This window comes from Hyaena hyaena, unplaced genomic scaffold (assembly GCF_003009895.1).
Source record: "Hyaena hyaena isolate Hyena2069 unplaced genomic scaffold, ASM300989v1 scaffold_141, whole genome shotgun sequence".
In the NCBI taxonomy this organism is placed as follows: domain Eukaryota; kingdom Metazoa; phylum Chordata; class Mammalia; order Carnivora; family Hyaenidae; genus Hyaena; species Hyaena hyaena.
The window spans coordinates 1026027-1046230 of NW_024080773.1; the positions used below are offsets into that span (position 1 = coordinate 1026027).

Consider the following 20204-nt stretch of genomic DNA (forward strand, 5'->3'; position numbering starts at 1 on the left):
TGGAAAAAAGTCAGAGTTATCAACATTCTTTTTAATGATGAAATAATGTGTTTTCTTTAAAATAAGCTTAGAGACAAAGAAATGCATTTCAATGAACATGAGTGTAATCCTAAGAAATTAAAAGCTGTTTTTTATCCCAGTTCCCATGCTATACTTAATTATGACAGTATACAGTATCAAGAAAAGAAAAACTTTTGGTATTTCAGAATGACAACATAAAATGAATTTAATTGGGGAATTAAACTTGGGATTAAAGGATAATGAGCTTTTGGAACTTTTCTAACTTTTCCATCTTAGTCAACTGACCTTGGACATGGAATCTTACATAAGAGACGATTCAGTCAGGAGAGGTCCCATAAATATTTTAACTGATAGTAAGGGATGAAGTCAATACCCCATTTTGTTCAAGCAAATTCCCCTTTGTTTCTCTAAACTGCACTCCCTGAGAGAACATTGAATCTCTCAAGTTCTGACTTCCTCACTTAGCAGGGAAATCAGTACCAAAACCAGAAAGAAGCCAGTCCAAAGTCTCATGCTTCTACTTATTTGTAGACTATTAAGACTGAAATGAAAGGCAAAGGCTTCCCTGGGCTGCCTCTCTGGGAAGAGGGTTAAAAAGACCATAAATGCCCTCAGAAGGAGAAAATAAAGCATCTTACCTTTTTAAAAATTCCATATACTCGGTATGTTTGATGAGTCCTGTCCTCATCATGATTGTTTGAAAACATTGTCGATCGATGGCCCAGAGTTTCACATTCACCAGAGCTGGAGAAAAGAGAAAGAAAACAAACCAAAAAAAAATTAGGCAATTTCAACCATGAACCACATCACGCAGAAGGGATTCGGGAGAAAGAATTGACCTTCATTTTCAGCTGATAACATCATGGTATCCTATTTCGTTAAAGCAGTCAAGTGTCCCTACTGGCAAAAGGTAGTTCATAGTTGCTGTCTAGTATTACGGTCTAATAGGAAGATTCTGGTTCTCTTTTGCCCTTAAGGGATGAGAATGCCTAAGTCCACAGTGAAAACCTTTAATACTTTCAAGACTACCTGTGAAGGAAATCACATGGAGGGTAATTACCCAGAATGGTGTTAATGACTCAAATGATCCTATTTTACTTATAACAACTACAAATGAAAACTCCATTTTCAGGCTTAGGAGTGAATTGAACAGGATAGAAATAATAACTTGACCATGATTTCTACAAGTAGATCATTTTTACAAATTACAACCTGTGCCCAAAGCTGCCCTGTGAAGTTCTCTTAGATTTGTTTGTTGAATTTTAATGTCTAGTCTTAACTACCACTGCCTTTGACAATGAATAATAGTGTTGAAACTGAGGATCACAGAATTTCACCATCTGATCTATTGAGCACATGACTAAGAGACAGGTTTTGGGAAAAGACAGATGCGGTACTGTAAAAGAACAACCGAGTAAGAGAAACTTTGGTTTTAAAAGAATACACTAAAAATCTCAGTAACAATCTATGCAGTGGGCATACAAGACACTTATGCTCTCTATTTTTATGTATGTTTGCACGTTTTTTTCATAATAGAAAATACTTTAGGTTAGCATGCCAATGGAGTAAGCCAATTCATAGATCATACCGGTGGGGACAGGAGTAAGTAAGGGCTCTGGAGGACAAGTGGAGACAGCTTATAGTTTAAAGGAGTGAAGCGGACAAAGACAGAAGAACGCAATTCTCTCTTCTTCCCAGGACTCGGAACCACTGGGGACTGAGATCTGGGGGGAGGGGTCAAGGGCAAACACAGAATATGAGGCCATGGGTATGCTTGATGGGCAGGGACTAGGAATTACACACAGAGCAAAGGGGGAGAAGACGTGTAAACCCCTATCTTTGAATTTTACCTAATTTTTCCTCGCAAAACTGAAGCTGAGGAACTAGAACGTGACTTCTCCCTGGGCCTGTTCTTCATTGAAGAAAGAAAAAGAGTGCTCGGTTAACTAGAAAATTCCCAAAGCAGCAAGGACCAGTGTGCACATGGCTCCACTCCAAGTATCTTTTAAAAATGATCCATCAGCAAAACAACAAAGCTCCTCACACACAGGTGCTCTCCCAGCCACATTAAAGCTCCTCTGCCGAATCCAGGCTCCTTTCCAGAACACCTGTTTGCTTGAGACAAACCCAAAGACCGGATGACGCAACCACAAAGGACTGCCAATTCAGGAGAAGATGTACAAGGAGCATCTTTTTTAAGCTGACAGGAGCTGGCCTGGCAGAGAGATGGTGGAGGGGAAATCCAGTGGGGAGAGATGAGCTCGCCTGGGAGGGGTTTGGCAGGGAGAGGTGGGGGAGTCCAGGCAGGGATCAGACAGAAATGTAGAAAATTCTGCAGAAATTTCTCTTTCATTTGAGAGCAGGCTGCTTGCAGGCCCTAGAAGCCAGGCATGGGAAGAGAAGATTAATGCAATGAACAACAGAAAGCTTTTAGAGATCTTGAAAACAAAACACAGCCAAGAACTGGAATTTCAAATACATCAGAGGTATGCCACAACTGATTGACTGCTTACAAGAAAAGGAAATTCTGTATCCAGCATCCCTGTTAATGGTTCCTAGGTCTTTCTAGTATCCAAAGTCTCCCTCCAAAGGAGGAATTAGAAGACATCAACCAATCTTACTATTTTAAAAATCAGTGGCAATGCAAATAGTTGTACTATTACACATGTATGTACGGTACTGTACCTCAAAGGACTAATTAGAAGCAGAATGTCTAAATGGAGTCAAGCATACATGCATCTGAGGAGTCTGGCCTGCAGGAAGACTTCAAAGAGCACAACTTTAGCAGTACATCAACATTCCTATTAACGGCTCTTAAACCAAGAGACAGGATCACAATGATAACTGATCAAGAGGAGGATCACCATCAACGTTTCTGGGAAGGTGTTGTGTGCACAGTTTCAAGCAGGAATGGTAAGTAAGTACCAAACAGAGGCCACAGTACCCAGGAGTCAAGTGAGAAGGGTTGGGGTGGGTGTGCGCATGTGCATGCACACACGAGTGTGCACGCACACACGCACACACACACACACACACGTGTTGTGACTGAGTGACCTACAACACTTTTCTGTCTGCGTTCCTGCTTGGAGGCCAGGCTGTGTCCCTGGTCCCTCTAATGAGCCGGCTCTCTGCCCTGGTCCCTCACTGGCACTTAGCACATTAACCGTATTGTTCATGGTCTCCGCTAGGTCTAGATTAGGTTTCCTCAAATAACTTTGGACCTTCTCTCAGAGAGAAGTCCGTGGCTTCTTTCTTATAACCTCTCCTCTCTCAAGAAATTAGTTTTTCATTAGGTAGGTGTAGGGTGTATTTGGTCATTAATGTAATTTATGTGCATAAAGTTCACCTAAAAATAAAGAAGTGGATTCCAAGTGACGTTAAAGTATTTCAACTCAATTGATCAGACACCATAATCCATGGATTGAAAAATGGTCTCTAAAACTAAGTTCACAGAATCTAGTATTTTTGTTTTATCTGATTCCCATTTATAAGGGCTACTGAAACATCTCTAAGTGAAACTGCTTCAGATATTTTGCATGATCATGAACATGGCTTGACGAGATTGCAAATTTGTCCATGACCTTGGGCAAGATGCCAAAACCTTTTCTGTATTCAGCCAATATACCTATTAATCAGGTCAGCATTTCACAGGTGGGCAAGCGTGACTCATAATCACCCTGCCTTGTTATCAGGAAAGTGGTCATATTCGAGGTGTTATTAACCTCAGATGGAGTATAAGTCTGGTGCTTCCATAATTTACAGATATTTCAAAACAATTTTTTTAAATCTCCGTATACCTCTGACTCAAGTGGTTTCTTAATCTCTGTAGGGGAATAAGCACTTCACAAATAAATTTCCTGATTTTCACAATGATTACGATTGTTGAACATTTAAGTCTGAAGGGCAGCGAAAGTATTGGAAAAGGGTTTTCCTTTTTGTTCAAGAGGAAATCGAAAATTCTCTACTCACTGATTTTTTTTTTTTTTTTTCCAGTTTAAGGCCACATTGAACTCGGTGGGAAACAGGCAAATTCCCATTCCTCTGAGATCTAGAAGTGTATGAGTACATGGAGAACACCTTCAACTTGGCCAAGAGTTGGCCTTCGTTTGGGGGACACGGAGATTACAGAGAAGGAGCCACACAACTGTGGTGGAATCAGATCACAATCAGGGCTTGGCCTAAATTCTATTAGGGAATCCATACACTGTGCAATTCGGATTTTGGAAGGATATTGAGAAAGTCTATGTGGGTATACAACACAGTCTTGAATATTTCTTCAACTCTTATTGATTTTATACCAATATAGCCAACACTTGTGCTATATGTAAGGGACAGAAAACAAACAGAGCTCCTGCCTTGCCGAAACTTGTGATCTAGTACACAGGCCAACAGCTGATCATCCATGCCAGATCAGGCCCAATGTCAGTTTCCAGGCTGCACACTATGAAGAGGTTTTGTAGTTTTAAGTGACTGAAACGTTTTTTAAAAATAATTCAGGATACATGAGAATTATAAAAAACAAATTTTGGCGTCCATAAAACATCTGATGGGAACACAGCTATGCCCATTTGTTTACATATTGACTCTGGCTGAATTGAGCAGTTTTGACAGAGACTATCTGGCCCTTTACAGAAAAGGCTCGCTATCTCCGGGTCTCTTCGCAAGGAAAACAAATCAAGAGGAAGTGCCAGCAGGGAGTAAGTACCTAGGGCTGTGAACACACTGAAAAGGCCTCACAGACTCCCCAGGCCCTGTGGGGAAGAGCAGATGAGGATTGGTTGGGGGCTTTGCAGTAGAGAATCTTGCGCAAGCCAGGATTCTACACCTGGTGCTATAGACTGAATAGGTCTCTCCCAAATTCAAAAGCTAAAGCCACGATCCCCATGTTGATGGGGCAGCAAGGAAGTTTTGGTGCCAATTCAAGTGGGGTGAGGTTGGGGGGCTGGGAGATGCCCCGCACCACAAGCCGTCCTCAGGACATCAGCTTGGTGTCCTACCACTCACCACTATTCTGACACCATCCACACAGAAACCTCATCTGACTCCAAAGTTAAGATTCACTCTTGAATGACTGGCTCCCCTCAGAGGCTGGTCCACAGCCCCTGCACTTCTGACCCACTGGTTGTAAATACGTTTCCCAAGATTTCCTCCTCTTGTTTCACTCATTTGCTAGAGTGGCTCATGGAACTCAGAGAAAGGTTTTACTTCCTATATCACTGGTTTATCATCAAAGAATATGACGCAGGAACAGTCAGATGGGAGAGATGCAGAGAGTACACTTGGGGAAGGGGGCACTATTCCTAGGAGCTCCACTCTCCTCCCTCCCCCCACCCAGTTTCAGTTTCCTGCCTTGACCAACCTGGAAGCTCTCCCAAACCTGTTTTTTGGGTTTTTATGAAAGCTTAATTATACAGGCATGATTGCTTAAATCATTGGCCATTGGTGATGAATTCAACCTCCAGGCACTCTCTGCTCCCTAGGGGTGGGGTGTAAGGTGAGGAGACAGAAATTTCCAACCTCTGATCACATGGTTGGTTCCCTGGCGGCAGCCTCCATCCTTGAGTCCCAGAGTCACCTCCTTAAGGTAAGGAAATCTTTATCACTCACTCTCATCACTTAGAAAACTCTCTCAAGAGTTTTTGGAGTTCAGTGCCAGAAACTGCCAGGGGTCAGTAGGGGAGACTACATGTATATTTCTTATGAGCCACAGTATCACAGGAGGTAGTTAGGTCTAGATGAGGCCAGGAGGATGGAGCCCATTTGATGGAATTAGTTTCCTTATAAAAAGGGTAGGAGACCGGTTTCATCTTTCTTCTCCCAGGTTCTTTCCCTTATCATTACTTTAAAATTATGGTAGTTCATAGACCTGCTTCTAGATTTTACTTTTATTATTTTATCCTACATATTATACTGTACATTACTGTATTTCAATATATATTTGCATTTTGTAATCCTCTGTTTTATTTTATGCTTTTATAAACATTATTCTTAGAGGAACCCATATGCTCCATCAGACTGACAAACAGGACCAAGGCAGCCACAAGAAGGTCCTGGGGAAAGGGTTGCCTCGGAGGAAGATGGGCAGGGAGGCTAGGCTGGTTCCCAGCCACAGGGTGCCAGATTATGAATAGTTCCCTGTTCCCTGCCCTCCCCCTGGGACTCCCTAAACTCCTCACATCAAGCAACCAAAGGGTTAGCACTAAGCCCAGCAGAGGACTCTGGACTTTGCTCTAGAACCCTTGATTTTGCTCTAGAGCTCTTGACTTTGCTCTAGAACTGAATGTGGGAAGAAAGTTGCTAGATAATTTTGTTTCCCCATCATGACAAGGGGTCTTTCCAGGAAGAGATGTCTGCAAAGCAAGTGGTCCAGGGAGACTGGCTGAGGTGCTGGGTGAGGCAGGAGGCTCTCACAGATGTAACTAAAGAAGACAAGTACAAATGGATCTTGCATCCTCAGAACCTGATACAGAGGTGAGGAGGGGGCATGGAAGGTTAAAGTAAGTGATTCGCTTCAGTAGATTATGTTAGCAGCCCCCTAACGGTGCATTAGAGGACTGGGACTAGGGGGAGCAAGAAAGGGGGAAAGACATATGGGATCAACATAGATCCAGAAAATCAGAGATAAAGAAATTAAGAAGGGAGGAGAGAGAGAAAGAAAGAAATCAGCAGTCTCTTATGATTACCCAAGTAGGTAGTGGGTAGGTCCTGGTGGGTTGGCAAGGAAGATAGAGAGATGGATGGATTCAAAAGATATCAAGGATCTTAAATAGACACAACATACCACGGAGGAAGAATTTGACCCTAACACCTACCTTTCTAGCCTGGAAATATACATGGAAATAAAATAATGGAATCATAAATGTTCCATTCCAAGCAGAGGCGATAAATGTACTTGTAAATAACTGCCATTTTTTCAAGTGCAAAACCATGTACATCATCAGCTACATGACCTAACAAGCAAATAATTTGGTGATTTTCTTTTACTTCTGTATTATAAATACAACCCCATATCTTCAAACTACTTTCTCAGATGTTTTCAACTATCTTTGCCATAGTTTTTAAAAAGTCTAATTATCTTAACATTCTGGAATGACTTGGGTCAACAGCGCTTTGCACGCTAGTAATCAAAGTGTTAGGTTGCTCTAAGGACCACAACACACACCTGACACTCAGGTAACCTGGGGAGCAGGAAGGAGGTCAAGATAAAAAGTTGCAAAAATTATCAAGCAACAGGAAGGTAAATTTTATGTCTTAGGGACAATTTTTCCTTTTACAAATGGTGATCAGGAAGCCATACAAATGGCCAATAAAGACCTGATGGGACGCATAACACCATTAAGTATTAGGGAAAAATGCAAATCAAAACCCCCAGGGGATACTACTTTACACCCACTAGGATGGCTCTTCTTAAAAAAATGAACAGCGATGTGAAGAAATTAGAACTCCCACGCATTGCTTGTAGAAATGTGAAATGGTGGAGACACCATGAGAAATGGTAAAGCAGTTCCTTAGAAAAATTAAACCTAGAATTAGCATAGGATCCAGTAATTCCACTCCTAGATATATACTCAAAATAATTGAAAGCAAGGACATGAATAGTTAATTTTACACTAATGTTCACAGCAGCAGTATTCACCATTGTCACAAGGTTGTACCGATTCAAAGATCTTCAAAAGACAAATAGATGTATATGATGCAGCCTACACATACAACGGAGTATTATTCAGCCCGAAAAAGGAATGAAAATGTGATACATGCTGTAACACGGGTGTACCCCGAAACAGTAATACTAAGTGAAATAAGCCAGACATGAAAGGACAAGCATCGTATCATTCCATCGGCACAAGGCACCCAGAATTGTCAAAATGACGCAGACAGAAAGTGGAGTTGTGGTTGCCAGGGGCTGTGGTGGAGCTGAGGAGGTGGTGCTTGATGGGAACAGTTTCAGTTCAGGGTGAGGAAAGACTCCCCCAGGTGGATGGTGGTCATGGCTGCACAACAATGCAAATGTACTTCATGCCACGTAATTGCACACTTAACAGTGGTTAAAGTGTGCTTCATGTGATGTGTATTTTATCACAATAAACTTGATCAATGGGTTGACTTTCCCAGATGATACAGCATGTTACATGTTTTGTTTTGCTGTTAATTTTCCACAAGATGCGTACTAGTATTTGAGAAAAGAAGTTGGTACTTAGTTTTTCCAAGGCAGAGTTCAAATTCCAGAGGTTGACCCAGTGCCATTTTCCAGTTCTCCCTGGCATCAGGCTTGCCCCACATCAATGCCAGTCTTCCCCAAGCCCCTGCTCATGCTGATTCTGGAAAGTGGAGGGACTCTCCACTCTCCTCAAAGTCTCACTCATCCTTGCACCCTTCAGTTCAAAGTTATATTTCTCTCTTTTCAGACTTTTCAAGTCTGATGAAAGCTTGGTTCCATTTTCCTAACTCTTGATAATTTTAAAGATGTGCTGTCCAATATGACAGTCACTAACCATATGTAGTCATTGATTACTAATGGAAATTGCAATGTGCTTTCTGTAAATTATGCAGAGAATTTGGAAGGCTCGGGATGAAAAAACATAAAATGCCTAAGAATTTTATATTGATTAAATGTTAAAATAAAAATATTTGACATACTAAGTAAAAATGTACTATAAAATTGAATTACATCTTTCCTTTTCATTTATTTTACATTTTTTTAGTACGGTTGACACACAGTGTTAGGTTAGTTTCAGGTATATGGCACAGTTATTTGACTTACCTATGTTATGCTATGTTCCCCATGCATGTAGCTACTGTCCGTTACCATACAACTACAATACAGTATCATTGACTCTTTGTTTTTAATTTCTTTAATGTTTATTTTTGAGAAACAGAGAGACAGAGTGTGAGCAGGGAAGGGGCAATGAGAGAAGATGACACAGAATCAGAAGCAGGCTCCAGGTTCTGAGCTGTCAGCACTGAGTCCACTGCGGGGCTCGAACTCATGAACAGGGAGATCAGACCTGAGCCAAAGTCGACCACTTAACCAACTGAACCACCTAGGCACCCCTCATGGACTCTATTCCCTATGTTGTGGCTTTCCTCCTCCTGACTGATTCTTCCCTTAACTGGAAGCCTGGGTCTCCCACACCTTCACCCATTTTGCCCATCCCCTTCTCCTTTGTCCATCTGGTGACCATCAGTTTCTTCTCTGTATTTACACATCTCATTCAGCTTTTGTTTTTCCATTTTTTTTTTTTAGATCTAACTTATGAGTAGAATCATAATATACTGACATTTCACTTAGGTCAATCCAGGTTGTCACAGATGGCAAGATCTTGTCCTTAAAGGCCACACAATATTCCATTTTATCTTTCACATGCTTACAAGAAAATTAGACATTCCATCTATTGCTCACATCACATTTCAGTTGGTCAGTGCTGCTCTCCAACAGCAGTACTCCTGACATCTGATCACTGCTTTACAGCCATTTTTTTTGTTCCATGGGTTCATGGAAGTAAGAGCTCATCAAGTATTTTCGCAATTGAATTTTGTGGATGTGTCAAACTCGTTGTCAAAATAAAACCCATTTCTGTCCTTCTACTTAATAGAAAGAAAACACCAGAGACCCTCGTAGTCCCTTCTAGAGGAGAACTAGAGCTTTTGGAGTGTGAGCTGCGTCTGACTGTTCTTCCCGTTCAGCGAACTTGAGTTGAGTTTTATGACAAGCTTTTCAGAGTAACTCATTCTTCCCCTAGTCAGCCCTGGTCTGCAAGAATCATTTTCAGATGACAGGTGTGTCTCATTTGAAACTATTGATCCCTGCTTTGTCTAAATGGACTGGAAGTTTGAGGGCTTAGTGCAGGAGGGTGGACAAGCAAAGGTGTCGTTAGCTTAATCTAGAACATCACCTTTCACATTCAATAGTACCAGCTCATGCCATCAAGTACTTTACTACATATTTAAGGGATTCCAGAGGCTTTATTTTACCACCACCCACATCTCCTGATGCCTGAATCATCTCTGATTCCTTAGATCCACAGAGTGACAGCTGAGAGGCTTGGAGGGGGTCCATGGAGCCCACAACTGCTTCCCTACATTATTAAGGCACATGTTAGCCTAAAGCCAAACTTCAACTGCCAGAATGTTCGGAGACAAATGCTTCATGATTACAAAAGGCCATTTGCTGTTTATAATGCATCGGGAACACACTGAGGTTTCTGGTGTGCAAACTGCACCACCGTTAGGACGGGGGAGAGATTGTAAACTTTATTGCCTAGAAAAATTATATATTCGATGGGATCAAGTTGAACACTGCAGTTAAGAATAACCATCAGTATCAACTTACTGGTAGAAAAATCCTTAGTTGTGTGGTCATCACATTCATGTATTTGAAATGATGTGGCATAGTGGCTGCCTTCATGAAGCCAACAGAAATCAAATAGTGGTGGGGCACCTGGGTGGCTCAGTTGGCTAAGCATCTGACTTCAGCTCAGGTCATGATCTCACAGTTCAGGAGTTCAGGCCCTGCACAGGCTCTGTGCTGACAGCTCAGAGCCTGGAGCCTGCTTTGGATTCTGTGTCTACCTCTCTCTGCTGCTCACTTGCTCACAATCTGTCAATCTGTCTGTCTATCTGTCTCTCTCTCTCCTTCTCTGTCTCTCTCTCTCAAAAAGGGTAATTATTGAAGTAGAATTTCTTGAAATTGAGGGAGAAGTGGGCTGCACGTCTTACCCAAGGTTTTAATGTAATGGGAGGCTTCAAAGATATTTTGCATCCAAGGTAGGCTCCTCATGACCACCTTTTAGGCCACATCTCCCTCTGCAGGCCCACAACACCATGCCAGGGCTAGCACACTCCCTCCCCTACCCTCCACAGTTGCCAGCAGCTACCTTCTGTCTTTAAGTGGAAAGCTCAAGAAGCAATGTGCTCTGTATGACAGGTCTTGATGTTTATGCATGCTAACTCCGTGGTGTTCAAGGAGTCATCTTTCAAGAAGCTGTGTGAACCATCCTGAGCATGTCTGACAGCAGCCCCACAGGCAGCAGGGATACATGTGGGAGGGCTCAGAGGGGCCAGAATGAATTCAGTGTCTGCAGAATTCTAGTCATGTCTCCCTGGTTGTTGGCTAAAGCCTGTAAACATAAAATCTAGGAGCTGATGGGTAACAGGTTCTGGGGGGTACAAGACTGGGGGGGGGGGGCTGTGGAGACAAATTCCCCAAGTATCCCCATTTCCCCCCTTACATCCTTGTTTACAATACCCTGTATTATCTTACATCTATTAAACCAAAGGGGAATTGTTTACAAACCTGTAGACACCGATCTCAGGAAGATTCAGTGGTGGAGGCTGGGAATTAGAAGGGTATAGGAATAAGCAAGTTAATAAACAAACCTCAGGTAGTCTGAAAACGACCCTGGCATGAAGCACAGGCCAGGTATGGGGGCGGGGGGTAGCTGCAGGGGAATGAGCCTCAACAAAACAGGTGGCTTTCTATGCAACTCAGGTGCCAATTTTAGGGACCAAGAGTGAAAGAAGGGGAAGCAGACTCACAGATCATAGTAGTGTTGTCAAAACTAAAATGCTACCAGTTCTGTTTACTGCAGACTAGTAAAAATCTTACACTCAGTGAGTCACTTACAGTGAAAAGCAATTCCAGTCATTGATAGATCTTCCTAAATAACCATTCTCAGCCTGTCACCCAACCCACAAAACATTCAATGGCTCCCTGCTACCAGTAAATGAAGCAGAGCATCTTCATCCTTGCATTTAATCCATATTTAGTGCGAAGTACCTTCCTAGTTTCATCTCATACAATTCCTCAAACACACCTTTGTTTCCTTCAATGATTCTAACATCCAGCTTCCAAACCCACCCCTCCTTTCTCTGCGTTCAGGTCTTTGCTCCAATTCTTCTTCTCTACTTAGGACAATCCTTGTAGACCTCCAAGTCCAGTTCAAAGACGACTTTCTCCATGAAGATTTTCTAATCCACCCTGGCTTGCAATCAACCAGCCAGCCAATGTGTCAGAGTGTGTGTGTGTGTGTGTGTGTGTGAGTGTAGCCTTCTGATTGTGCCTCCTTCATAGCTTTCATCGCTCTGCCTTGCTTCACAGTTATCCATGTATATGAATTACATCACACACCGGTCTTCTATAAATATGATGATGTATTCATAGTACTCAACAAACACTGTAGGGTAAATAAGGGACTAGGTTTCAAGGGGAGAAACAATCCGTGGAAAAGATGGAGCCACAGGGGATAGTCAGTCTGGATAAGAGAAAGGGAAAACTCTAACAGTCCTCAAAGATTCCATAGGTCTATTAGGCATCGAGTGAATTCAACGGAGCTGTTTCTCAGAGAATTGACAGCTAGTCTGAAATCACAAGCTGGGAGACAGTTATTACAAACATTCCACAGACATTCACAAAGGCCTTATTACATGCCAAGAGCTATAGATACTAGGTACCAGTGATAGAAAAAAGAAACAAGATATAGACCTTGTTCTCAAGCATCTCTTGCTGCTAAAACCTAACTTTGTCTTTTCCTCCTTATTTACACACCCACTTCCTTATTCATCCATCTTATGCTAATAGCCTTGATGGCTCCATCTCAAGCCATATTTGAACCAACCCACCACCACCATGCACTGTTTCTGGTGGATTAGGAGGCAATTCCTTCTGACTTGTCAAAGACAGAACTAAACCAGTAATTAGAATTCACAGGATTGGTGATTAAGACTCCACACAGACATAAGGAGCCCCCTGCAAAGAAGGTTCCTGAGGCAGGCAGTGCTCTAGTGGGCCACCTGCCAGAATGCTGGTGATTCCCACATCAGAGAAATGGAACAGGATCATCCCCAAGGAGCAAGTGAACCAGAAGTTTGGACAGCAGCCCACAGATCACTGTAGAGAGCAGGGAGTCACAGATCTGCATGATGGAGGACATCATAATTATCTTGAGATAACCACCCTGTACGGGGCACTGTACAAAAGGATGATAGTTTCAGGACAGATGTCTAAAAAAAGGGTGGTGCCACTTGCTGACTTTAATGAAGGAAATGGTGTCCCAGTCCATGCTTTATGCACAAGCTTAAAAACTCAGGAATTCGAAAAACATAAAAGCTTGAGAGCAGAGGGTGGAGAGTGAAACCAGTCATCCAGGGTATGGCCCCTTTGAGCATCTTCCTTACAGAATGGAGGAGCTGCATGGCTTGGGACAAGAATTTTAAGCTTTTGTCACACTATCTTAGGAAACTGACATAGTAACATGCGCCTCATGCAATGATTTTCAGATCAGAGTCCAGTAACTTTGGGTAGATCTGCAGCAGGATACTGGGACCTGCAAGGTTATTCACACATAGGCGTCCTTCAGTGATGTGATCACCGTCTACGTACATAGGAGAGTCAACGCTAGCCTGTAGGGGACTGACAATGACCATGAGGAAGTTGAAAAGGAAAGTTATGAGCATTCTGGAAGTTGGCTTGCTACCTCCAAGTAATAAAGAGGACCATCACCTGGGGAATTTCAGACAGGTTTAGGCAGGCTTCCAGGTTAAGAAGAAAATTAAGAGAAGACTGAGAGGATGCTAACATGGTGCCAAAAACAAGAAGGATGGCTTCCTGCAGCAGAGCGCTGGGAAAGCCATGAGTAGGTCTTGTTCATCTTTCTATCCCCCATGCGGTGTATTCCAAGTTACTGGCACACAGGAAAAAGCCAATCCATGTTGGCTGAATGAGTAACTGCTACATATTCCTGCCTGACACTGTTTGGTACAAAAGTCTCAGCACTCTTCATTTCTAGACAGTTTTTTACTTCTATTATAAAAAGGCTGTATGTGATTTAGTGGCAGTTAAGGCCCAGAAAAATCCCAGAATTGAAAATGATAACCCTTTAGAAAAGGAAACAGAGGCTGGTAGCCATTTCATTTTAATGAGATTCATTTTCAACATGCTCTTTACTACGTAGAAGGTCCATGTCACATCGACAAGGCTCCGCATGCTGGCTCTGGAGCAGAAGCTTCCATCTCCAGCAAGTTACTGAGCTGGTTTTGGTGACAGCTCTCTTACAGTGACACGATTTCTTACAGGTTGGCACATTTTGAACAGTGTGCCTAATTCAAAACATTCAGCACATACTCGGAAAATGTCACTGCACATCTGGGCAGAACAACAGATTTTTTAAGTCTGGAATCTCATTAAGGAAATGGGCATCACATCTGTAAGTCCTCTTGTCAGCTGGATGGGCTGCGTCCCTAAATACTACACCAAGATGGGAAAACACAGGCTCACAGAGTCGTTGGCATTCAAGTAAACATCACTGACGAGTCAGCCTCATAATTTTCCAATTTGAACGGTGGGACTTCAACTTGGAAATGTGGTTATACCCCATGGTCTCTCTTTTGCAAACAATGTGAGTATCTGCTAGAAGCTATACATTTGATATACTTTTAATTAATCTTCTTTCTTGAGGGGGAAAAATGAAGCCTTAAGATTCCATGTCTATTAGCCCCCCCGCTGTCTATCTCCTGCAGAGCACATCGTTAACGTGTTTCCGAAGCTTGCGATTTCTTCAAATACCTCTCCATCACCTCAGCTCATTGCCACCTTAAGGCTAGACTCAACAGCCATAATTTATGATCCCTTTCAAGTCCTCACATAAATATGAAAACCAATGCCTCTGTCTAGCTCCCAGTAAGAAAGTATAGGACACAGCTGGTTAAAAAAACACAACAAAAAATAGATACTCCCATTTTCTAGGCTGTGAAACAATGTCCCTTTCTGACCCATCTCCTCTTTGGTCAATTGTATGCAGTTCTCAAAGTTGGACGGAATTTTGGAAAACCTCATCAGGAAAGGGAGCTCCCTAATGGCCTCTTCCGCTGGCGGATGAAATGGGTGACAACAAGAAATGTCAAGTGAGCTCAGCTGTTCTCCATTTTCAAAATTGTCTACACGGGCATGCTAGGAGAATGCCATTTTCCTTGTGATTTTTCTCATCTGGAAGCCACGTAGTGCTGCAGTGAAAATTTATCAGTCAACAGCAATTAGAAGGAGTTTAATAGTAGTTATCTCTAAGTAGGGCAACAGTAATGATGTTTATTTCCTGGTTTAAGATTTCCTAGGAGCTTTAATAGACCTGGACACAGGATGCTTGCGCTGTATGGGATATGGAAATGGATAGTCCTTACATTTTCGCAGATAAAAGAAGTGGTATCTATATTTTACAACAGGCTGACCGGTTTCTTCAGGGCAAAGAACAATCCGGATTTCTATGAAGAAAGTCCCTTGCTTAAACACATGAAACATTCACTCTTTTTGTATGTAAAGCATCATTCTCATGCAGTGCCATGTAGAAGGGCAGGGCAGAGTGTGGTCTAGCCATCGAATGAGCTGTTCCTGGTCAGCAGAATTGCGCCACCTCTCCAGCAAGTGATGGCACAGCACAGCCTAGTACTTGGTTCCTCATCATTTAAGGATGTATATTCACTAAAAGGAGGTAAAGATTGGTGTAAACCTATGTAGCAGAGTTCTCACCTCCTGAGCCTGACCCATGTGGAGGCTTAAAAGGGGGCAGCGGGCCAGCCAGCAACAGCTCTTCCTTGCGAACCATCACTCTGGGTAATTCCATCCCCACACCCTATTTCTACATATTCCTAACGCTCCTTTCCCCCCTTCTGAATCTGTATTCCATCAAGTTATGTTTGCACTGAAGCTAGACAGAGCCTGGTCCCTTTTGGAGCCCCAGAAGGAAGCCTGACACGAATACAAATGGCTAATTATGTCCTGATCACTGGGCAAACTCACATATGCAGAATACAGAAAAGATATTATCTCTAAAATCTTTAAACCATTTGAATAGAACCCTGTAGCTGTCAGAATTTCCATATAAATGGTTCTAACTTTTTAAACAATAGTTAGATAAAACAAGTTATAATTTCATTCTATCGATTAAAAACACAATCAAGGTACGCAGACATCCAGTGGTTTTATAAAGATTATGCAGCCAGACACTGACAGCTATGTAACTCATCAAGGACATGCTCAATTCACATAGCACCTAAGTTTAACCAAAACAACCTAAAACTATCAGATCCGTGTGGTACTCATTCAAGATTCGCATTTTCCAAATTGAACGTTTGAAATGCATTACATTTATGTAGATGATTTCAAAGATAAAGTGCCTAACATCAGATACCTTTCTAGTTGACTTTATCTAATTTTTTAAAAAATATTTTTATTTATTTCTAGAAGAGAGAGAGAGACAGCGTGAGCAGGAGAGGGTCAGAGAGGGAGAGGGAGTCACAGACTGAAACCGGCTCCAGGCTCTGAGCTGGCAGTCAGCACAGAGCCCGACGCGGGGCTCGAACCCACGAACCGCGAGATCATGACCTAAGCGAAAGTCGGACGCTTAACCGACTAAGCCACCCAGGTGCCCCAACTTGATCTAATTCTTGAAAGTTACTGAGGGGATAAGGATTTCAAAGCACTGGGTAGAATCATTAAGAAGCACTCAAGTCGGGGCACCTGGGTGGCTTAGTCGGTTAAGCGTCCGACTTTCGCTTAGGTCATGATCTCGCGGTTCGTGGGTTCGAGCCCCGCGTCGGGCTCTGTGCTGACTGCCAGCTCAGAGCCTGGAGCCGGTTTCAGTCTGTGACTCCCTCTCCCTCTCTGACCCTCTCCTGCTCACGCTGTCTCTCTCTCTCTCTCTCTCCTAGAAATAAAAATATTAAAAAAAAAAAAGCAGCACTCAAGTCATCACAAGTGCGGCTTCAATGTGGTATGTTATTTGTCCCACCAATAAATATTTAGGAAATAACAAATGCCAAGTACCTAGGGGATCATGGCATACAGATACATATTCTGTCTTCTAGGAGCTTACAGCAGTCAAGTTGAGAACCACCAACCAGGAGACACCGGTGTCGTATGGTGAGTGCCAGGCTCACCTGGCAGGTTCACCAGGTGTGTGGGGAGCCCGTGTCAGGAGCATCTAATGCAGGCCCGGGGTGGGGGGGCAGAGTGCCCTGAGCAAAGTGGGCTCACAATGGTGTCTGGAGTAGGACCACTTGCCCCGGGGAAGAAAGCAAAGACTGGTCAATCCCTTCATTAATCTCTTATGGTAATGACAAAAAACTGGACCATACAAGTTTCAAAATAAATTAAAAAATTAATTCTTCCTCCCTTTCATTCAACTCCATCCCCAGACTAGACATTCCTTATTCAGCTCAAGGTCGTACACTCTTCAAACACAGGCCTGGTGTCTCTATCCCTCCCCACCCAGTTCAGAAACAAGTAATCCATCACCCTAGAGTGCCGTCAATTTTTAGAATTTTATAGAATCTAGCCATGACTATAGGTCTTAGACAAGAAAACAAAAAACCCAAAAAACCAAAAAACTACCAAGCATCAAGAAACTCTCCACTTTCTGACTTGGAGTCACTCCATTCTGACCCTGCAGATCTCCAGCAATTATCCCACGCACATCCTGACAGTATCATCAGGTACAGACTTCTGTGGTCTTAGGTATAATGACTACCACCTGCTGTAAGGATGTAGCCAACCATGGGAAATGGGGACAGAACAGCTGAGTGTCTATAACCCAGGTGGTACCACTGCTCAGTTACATTGCCACGTTGTGAAGATAAGAGAGTAATCCTCTTAAGCACTGATCTATTTATCCATATCGGCAGCATGAGAGGTCCCCAGGTCACTGACAACAGTAGCAGGCGTCCCCTCTGTGTTATGCCCTCATCAACATGGCTTTGGGGCTTCAACATGGCCTGAGTGTGTTTGGCTGTGGCACTACCCAAGCACTGAACAGGCATCCGGGTGACGTCAGCATCTGCTGCTGAAGAACAATGCCATTCACCATACCCTTCACAAGGGGGTGCCGAGTTGGGAGACCACTCAGTAGAACTAGCCTCATTCTTTAACGTCCCTCCTCTCATCTAGGCCCAACAGACGCTTGAAATCTTGACTGTAGATCAATCACACAATAGATAGGCATTCATCAGGTACAGGTTGCATTTAAGCAGGAAGCCAGGAATCGGTTTTAGGAGTCAAATTTCACCCCGTGTGTTTGTTTTTTTGTTTGTTTGTTTGTTTTACAGATTCCTTCTCCTTCTCTGGCCAGTGTTTTCCTCTCCTTACTTTTCCAGTCAAGAGACAGGGAAAAAGACAAAGAAAAACATGCCATGGTCAGAGTGGAGTGATGTACATACAAAGGACAACTTTGGGAACCAAACACCTGAGTTTGTATCCAAAGACACTCTTTTCCCCAGCCCACCCCTCACCATTTGTCATGGTTGATTTTTTTTTTTTGGGGGGGGGGCATTGATGAAAAGCACCAAGAAAAAAGGAAGGAGCTACTTCTGATGAGAATTTGAGATTATCCCCAATATTTTTATGTACAAATAATCACATTACAATTTTACGGCTTAAGAAGGAAAAAGTAATGACTCCAGTGAGCAACCTGGATTCTAAAAAATGTGGAGAGCATTTATTTTAATTAGTCATGGCCTTTACACTAATTGCTCTCCTGTCACAGGTTCGCCTTTTTCCATCAGTAACATACTTGTCCTTTCAATAATGAAAAGAGAAGAAAAAAAAGAACGTGTTTCTTTATTCCAAAAGCAAGGACCATTTGTAACGCTAAATTATGAGCAGTCTAACTGAAGCTAGTGAGACTGTACAGGCAGATCTAGACTTAGGAAATGGTTCCTTATTTGATCAGGGAAGGAAGTTCGATACTGTAATCTCTTGCCAGGTCAATGCCTAAAGAAAGCAATGGGTAAGAGTGGCACCCCAGAAGCAGATAGGCGGACGTGCCCCCATCATCTGTTGGAAACTCTGGCGTACAGTCCCAGCTCAGTCAGGCCGCTCCAACAACCAGCAACGACTTCAGGACTTGTGCCAGGTTTAAAACACACCAACACTGAGGCGTCTGGGTGGCTCAGTCGGTTAAGCATCCGACTTCGGCTCAAGTCATGATCTCACGGTTCGTGGGTTCGAGCCCCGTGTCAGGCTCTGTGCTGACAGCTAGCTCAGAGCCTGGAGCCTGTTTCAGATTCTGTGTCTCCCTCTCTCTCTGACCCTCCCCTGCTCATGCTGTCTCTCTCTCTCTCTCTCTCTCTCTCTCAGAAATAAATAAAAATTAAAAAACAAAAACAAAAACACACCAGCACTGATTTGAAACAACGACAAAAACGAGGGTTACCTGGTAGGGGGGAGTGGCTCAGTTAAGCATCTGACTTCGCCTCAGGTCATCATCTCCCGGTTTGTGGGTTCAAGTCCTGCATCCGACTCTGCACAGATTTGTGGAGTCTACTTGGGATGCTCTCTCACCCTCCCCTGCTCATTCTCTCTCAAAATCATGAAGTAGAGGTGCCTGGGTGGCTCAGTCGGTTAAGCCTCCGACTTCGGCTCAGGTCATGATCTCACAGTTTGTGGGTTTGAGCCCCATGTCAGGCTCTGTGCTGACAGCTCAGAGCTGGGAGCCTGTTTCAGATTCTGTGTCTCCCTGTCTCTCTGACCTTTCTCTGTCCACGCTGTCTCTCTCTCTCTCTCATAAATAAATAAAAACATTAAAATAATTTTTAAAAAAATCACGAAGTAAACTTGAATAGAAAAATGAAAACAAAAGAAATTCTTCCACTTTCTCTAGAAACACCCCAAGGTAAAATGGTTCATTCTTCCTGGTAGATAAGAGTTGTTCTGTTTGATTTTTTTTTTTTAACTTTGGAAAAGACCCCCAACTTCTGCTTCCATTTAAGAGCCCAAGCACATACATGAGCTGGGGCTGTTTGGCCAGGTGGGGAGCCGTGCCCAGACTGCTGGGAAGCGGTCTGGGGACAGGCCTTCCCTGTGTTTCCTCCATCAGAAAGCACCGCAGAGACTATGCCAGGCAGCTGAGGGGATGCAGGGAGATGTGAAGGCAGAAGCTTGTCAAAGAGCCTCTCTGGCCAGAATGTGGGGAAATCATGGCAGACTGCCCAGCAGAGGCAGACCTCGCAGAGCACAGTGTTACAAGAAGCCACGGACACAAGGAAGTGTCCAGGGGGATGGAGAAAGAGTTGGCCTGGCTGACAAGGAAACAGATGCCAGAGCCCTCCCCTTCCAGACAGGGAGCCCCTTCAGGAGAGAAGGGTTCACTCACCTCCGCCTCCGCAGTGCGCTGTGCTGGGTGCTTTCAGTGCTGGCTTCT

At 43.3% G+C, this 20204-nt stretch overlaps 1 protein-coding gene across 2 annotated transcripts in view; it reads right to left on the reverse strand.

Annotated features, from left to right (window-relative positions):
* The window catches only part of PRKG1 (protein kinase cGMP-dependent 1), a 1246601-nt gene that overhangs the window by 453026 nt on the left and 773371 nt on the right, over nucleotides 1–20204 (reverse strand). For both annotated transcript variants that reach the window (XM_039238529.1, XM_039238531.1), the window contains exon 4: nucleotides 660–765. In XM_039238529.1, the coding sequence (XP_039094460.1) occupies nucleotides 660–765 (106 nt within the window). The remainder of the gene's footprint in view (nucleotides 1–659; nucleotides 766–20204) is intronic.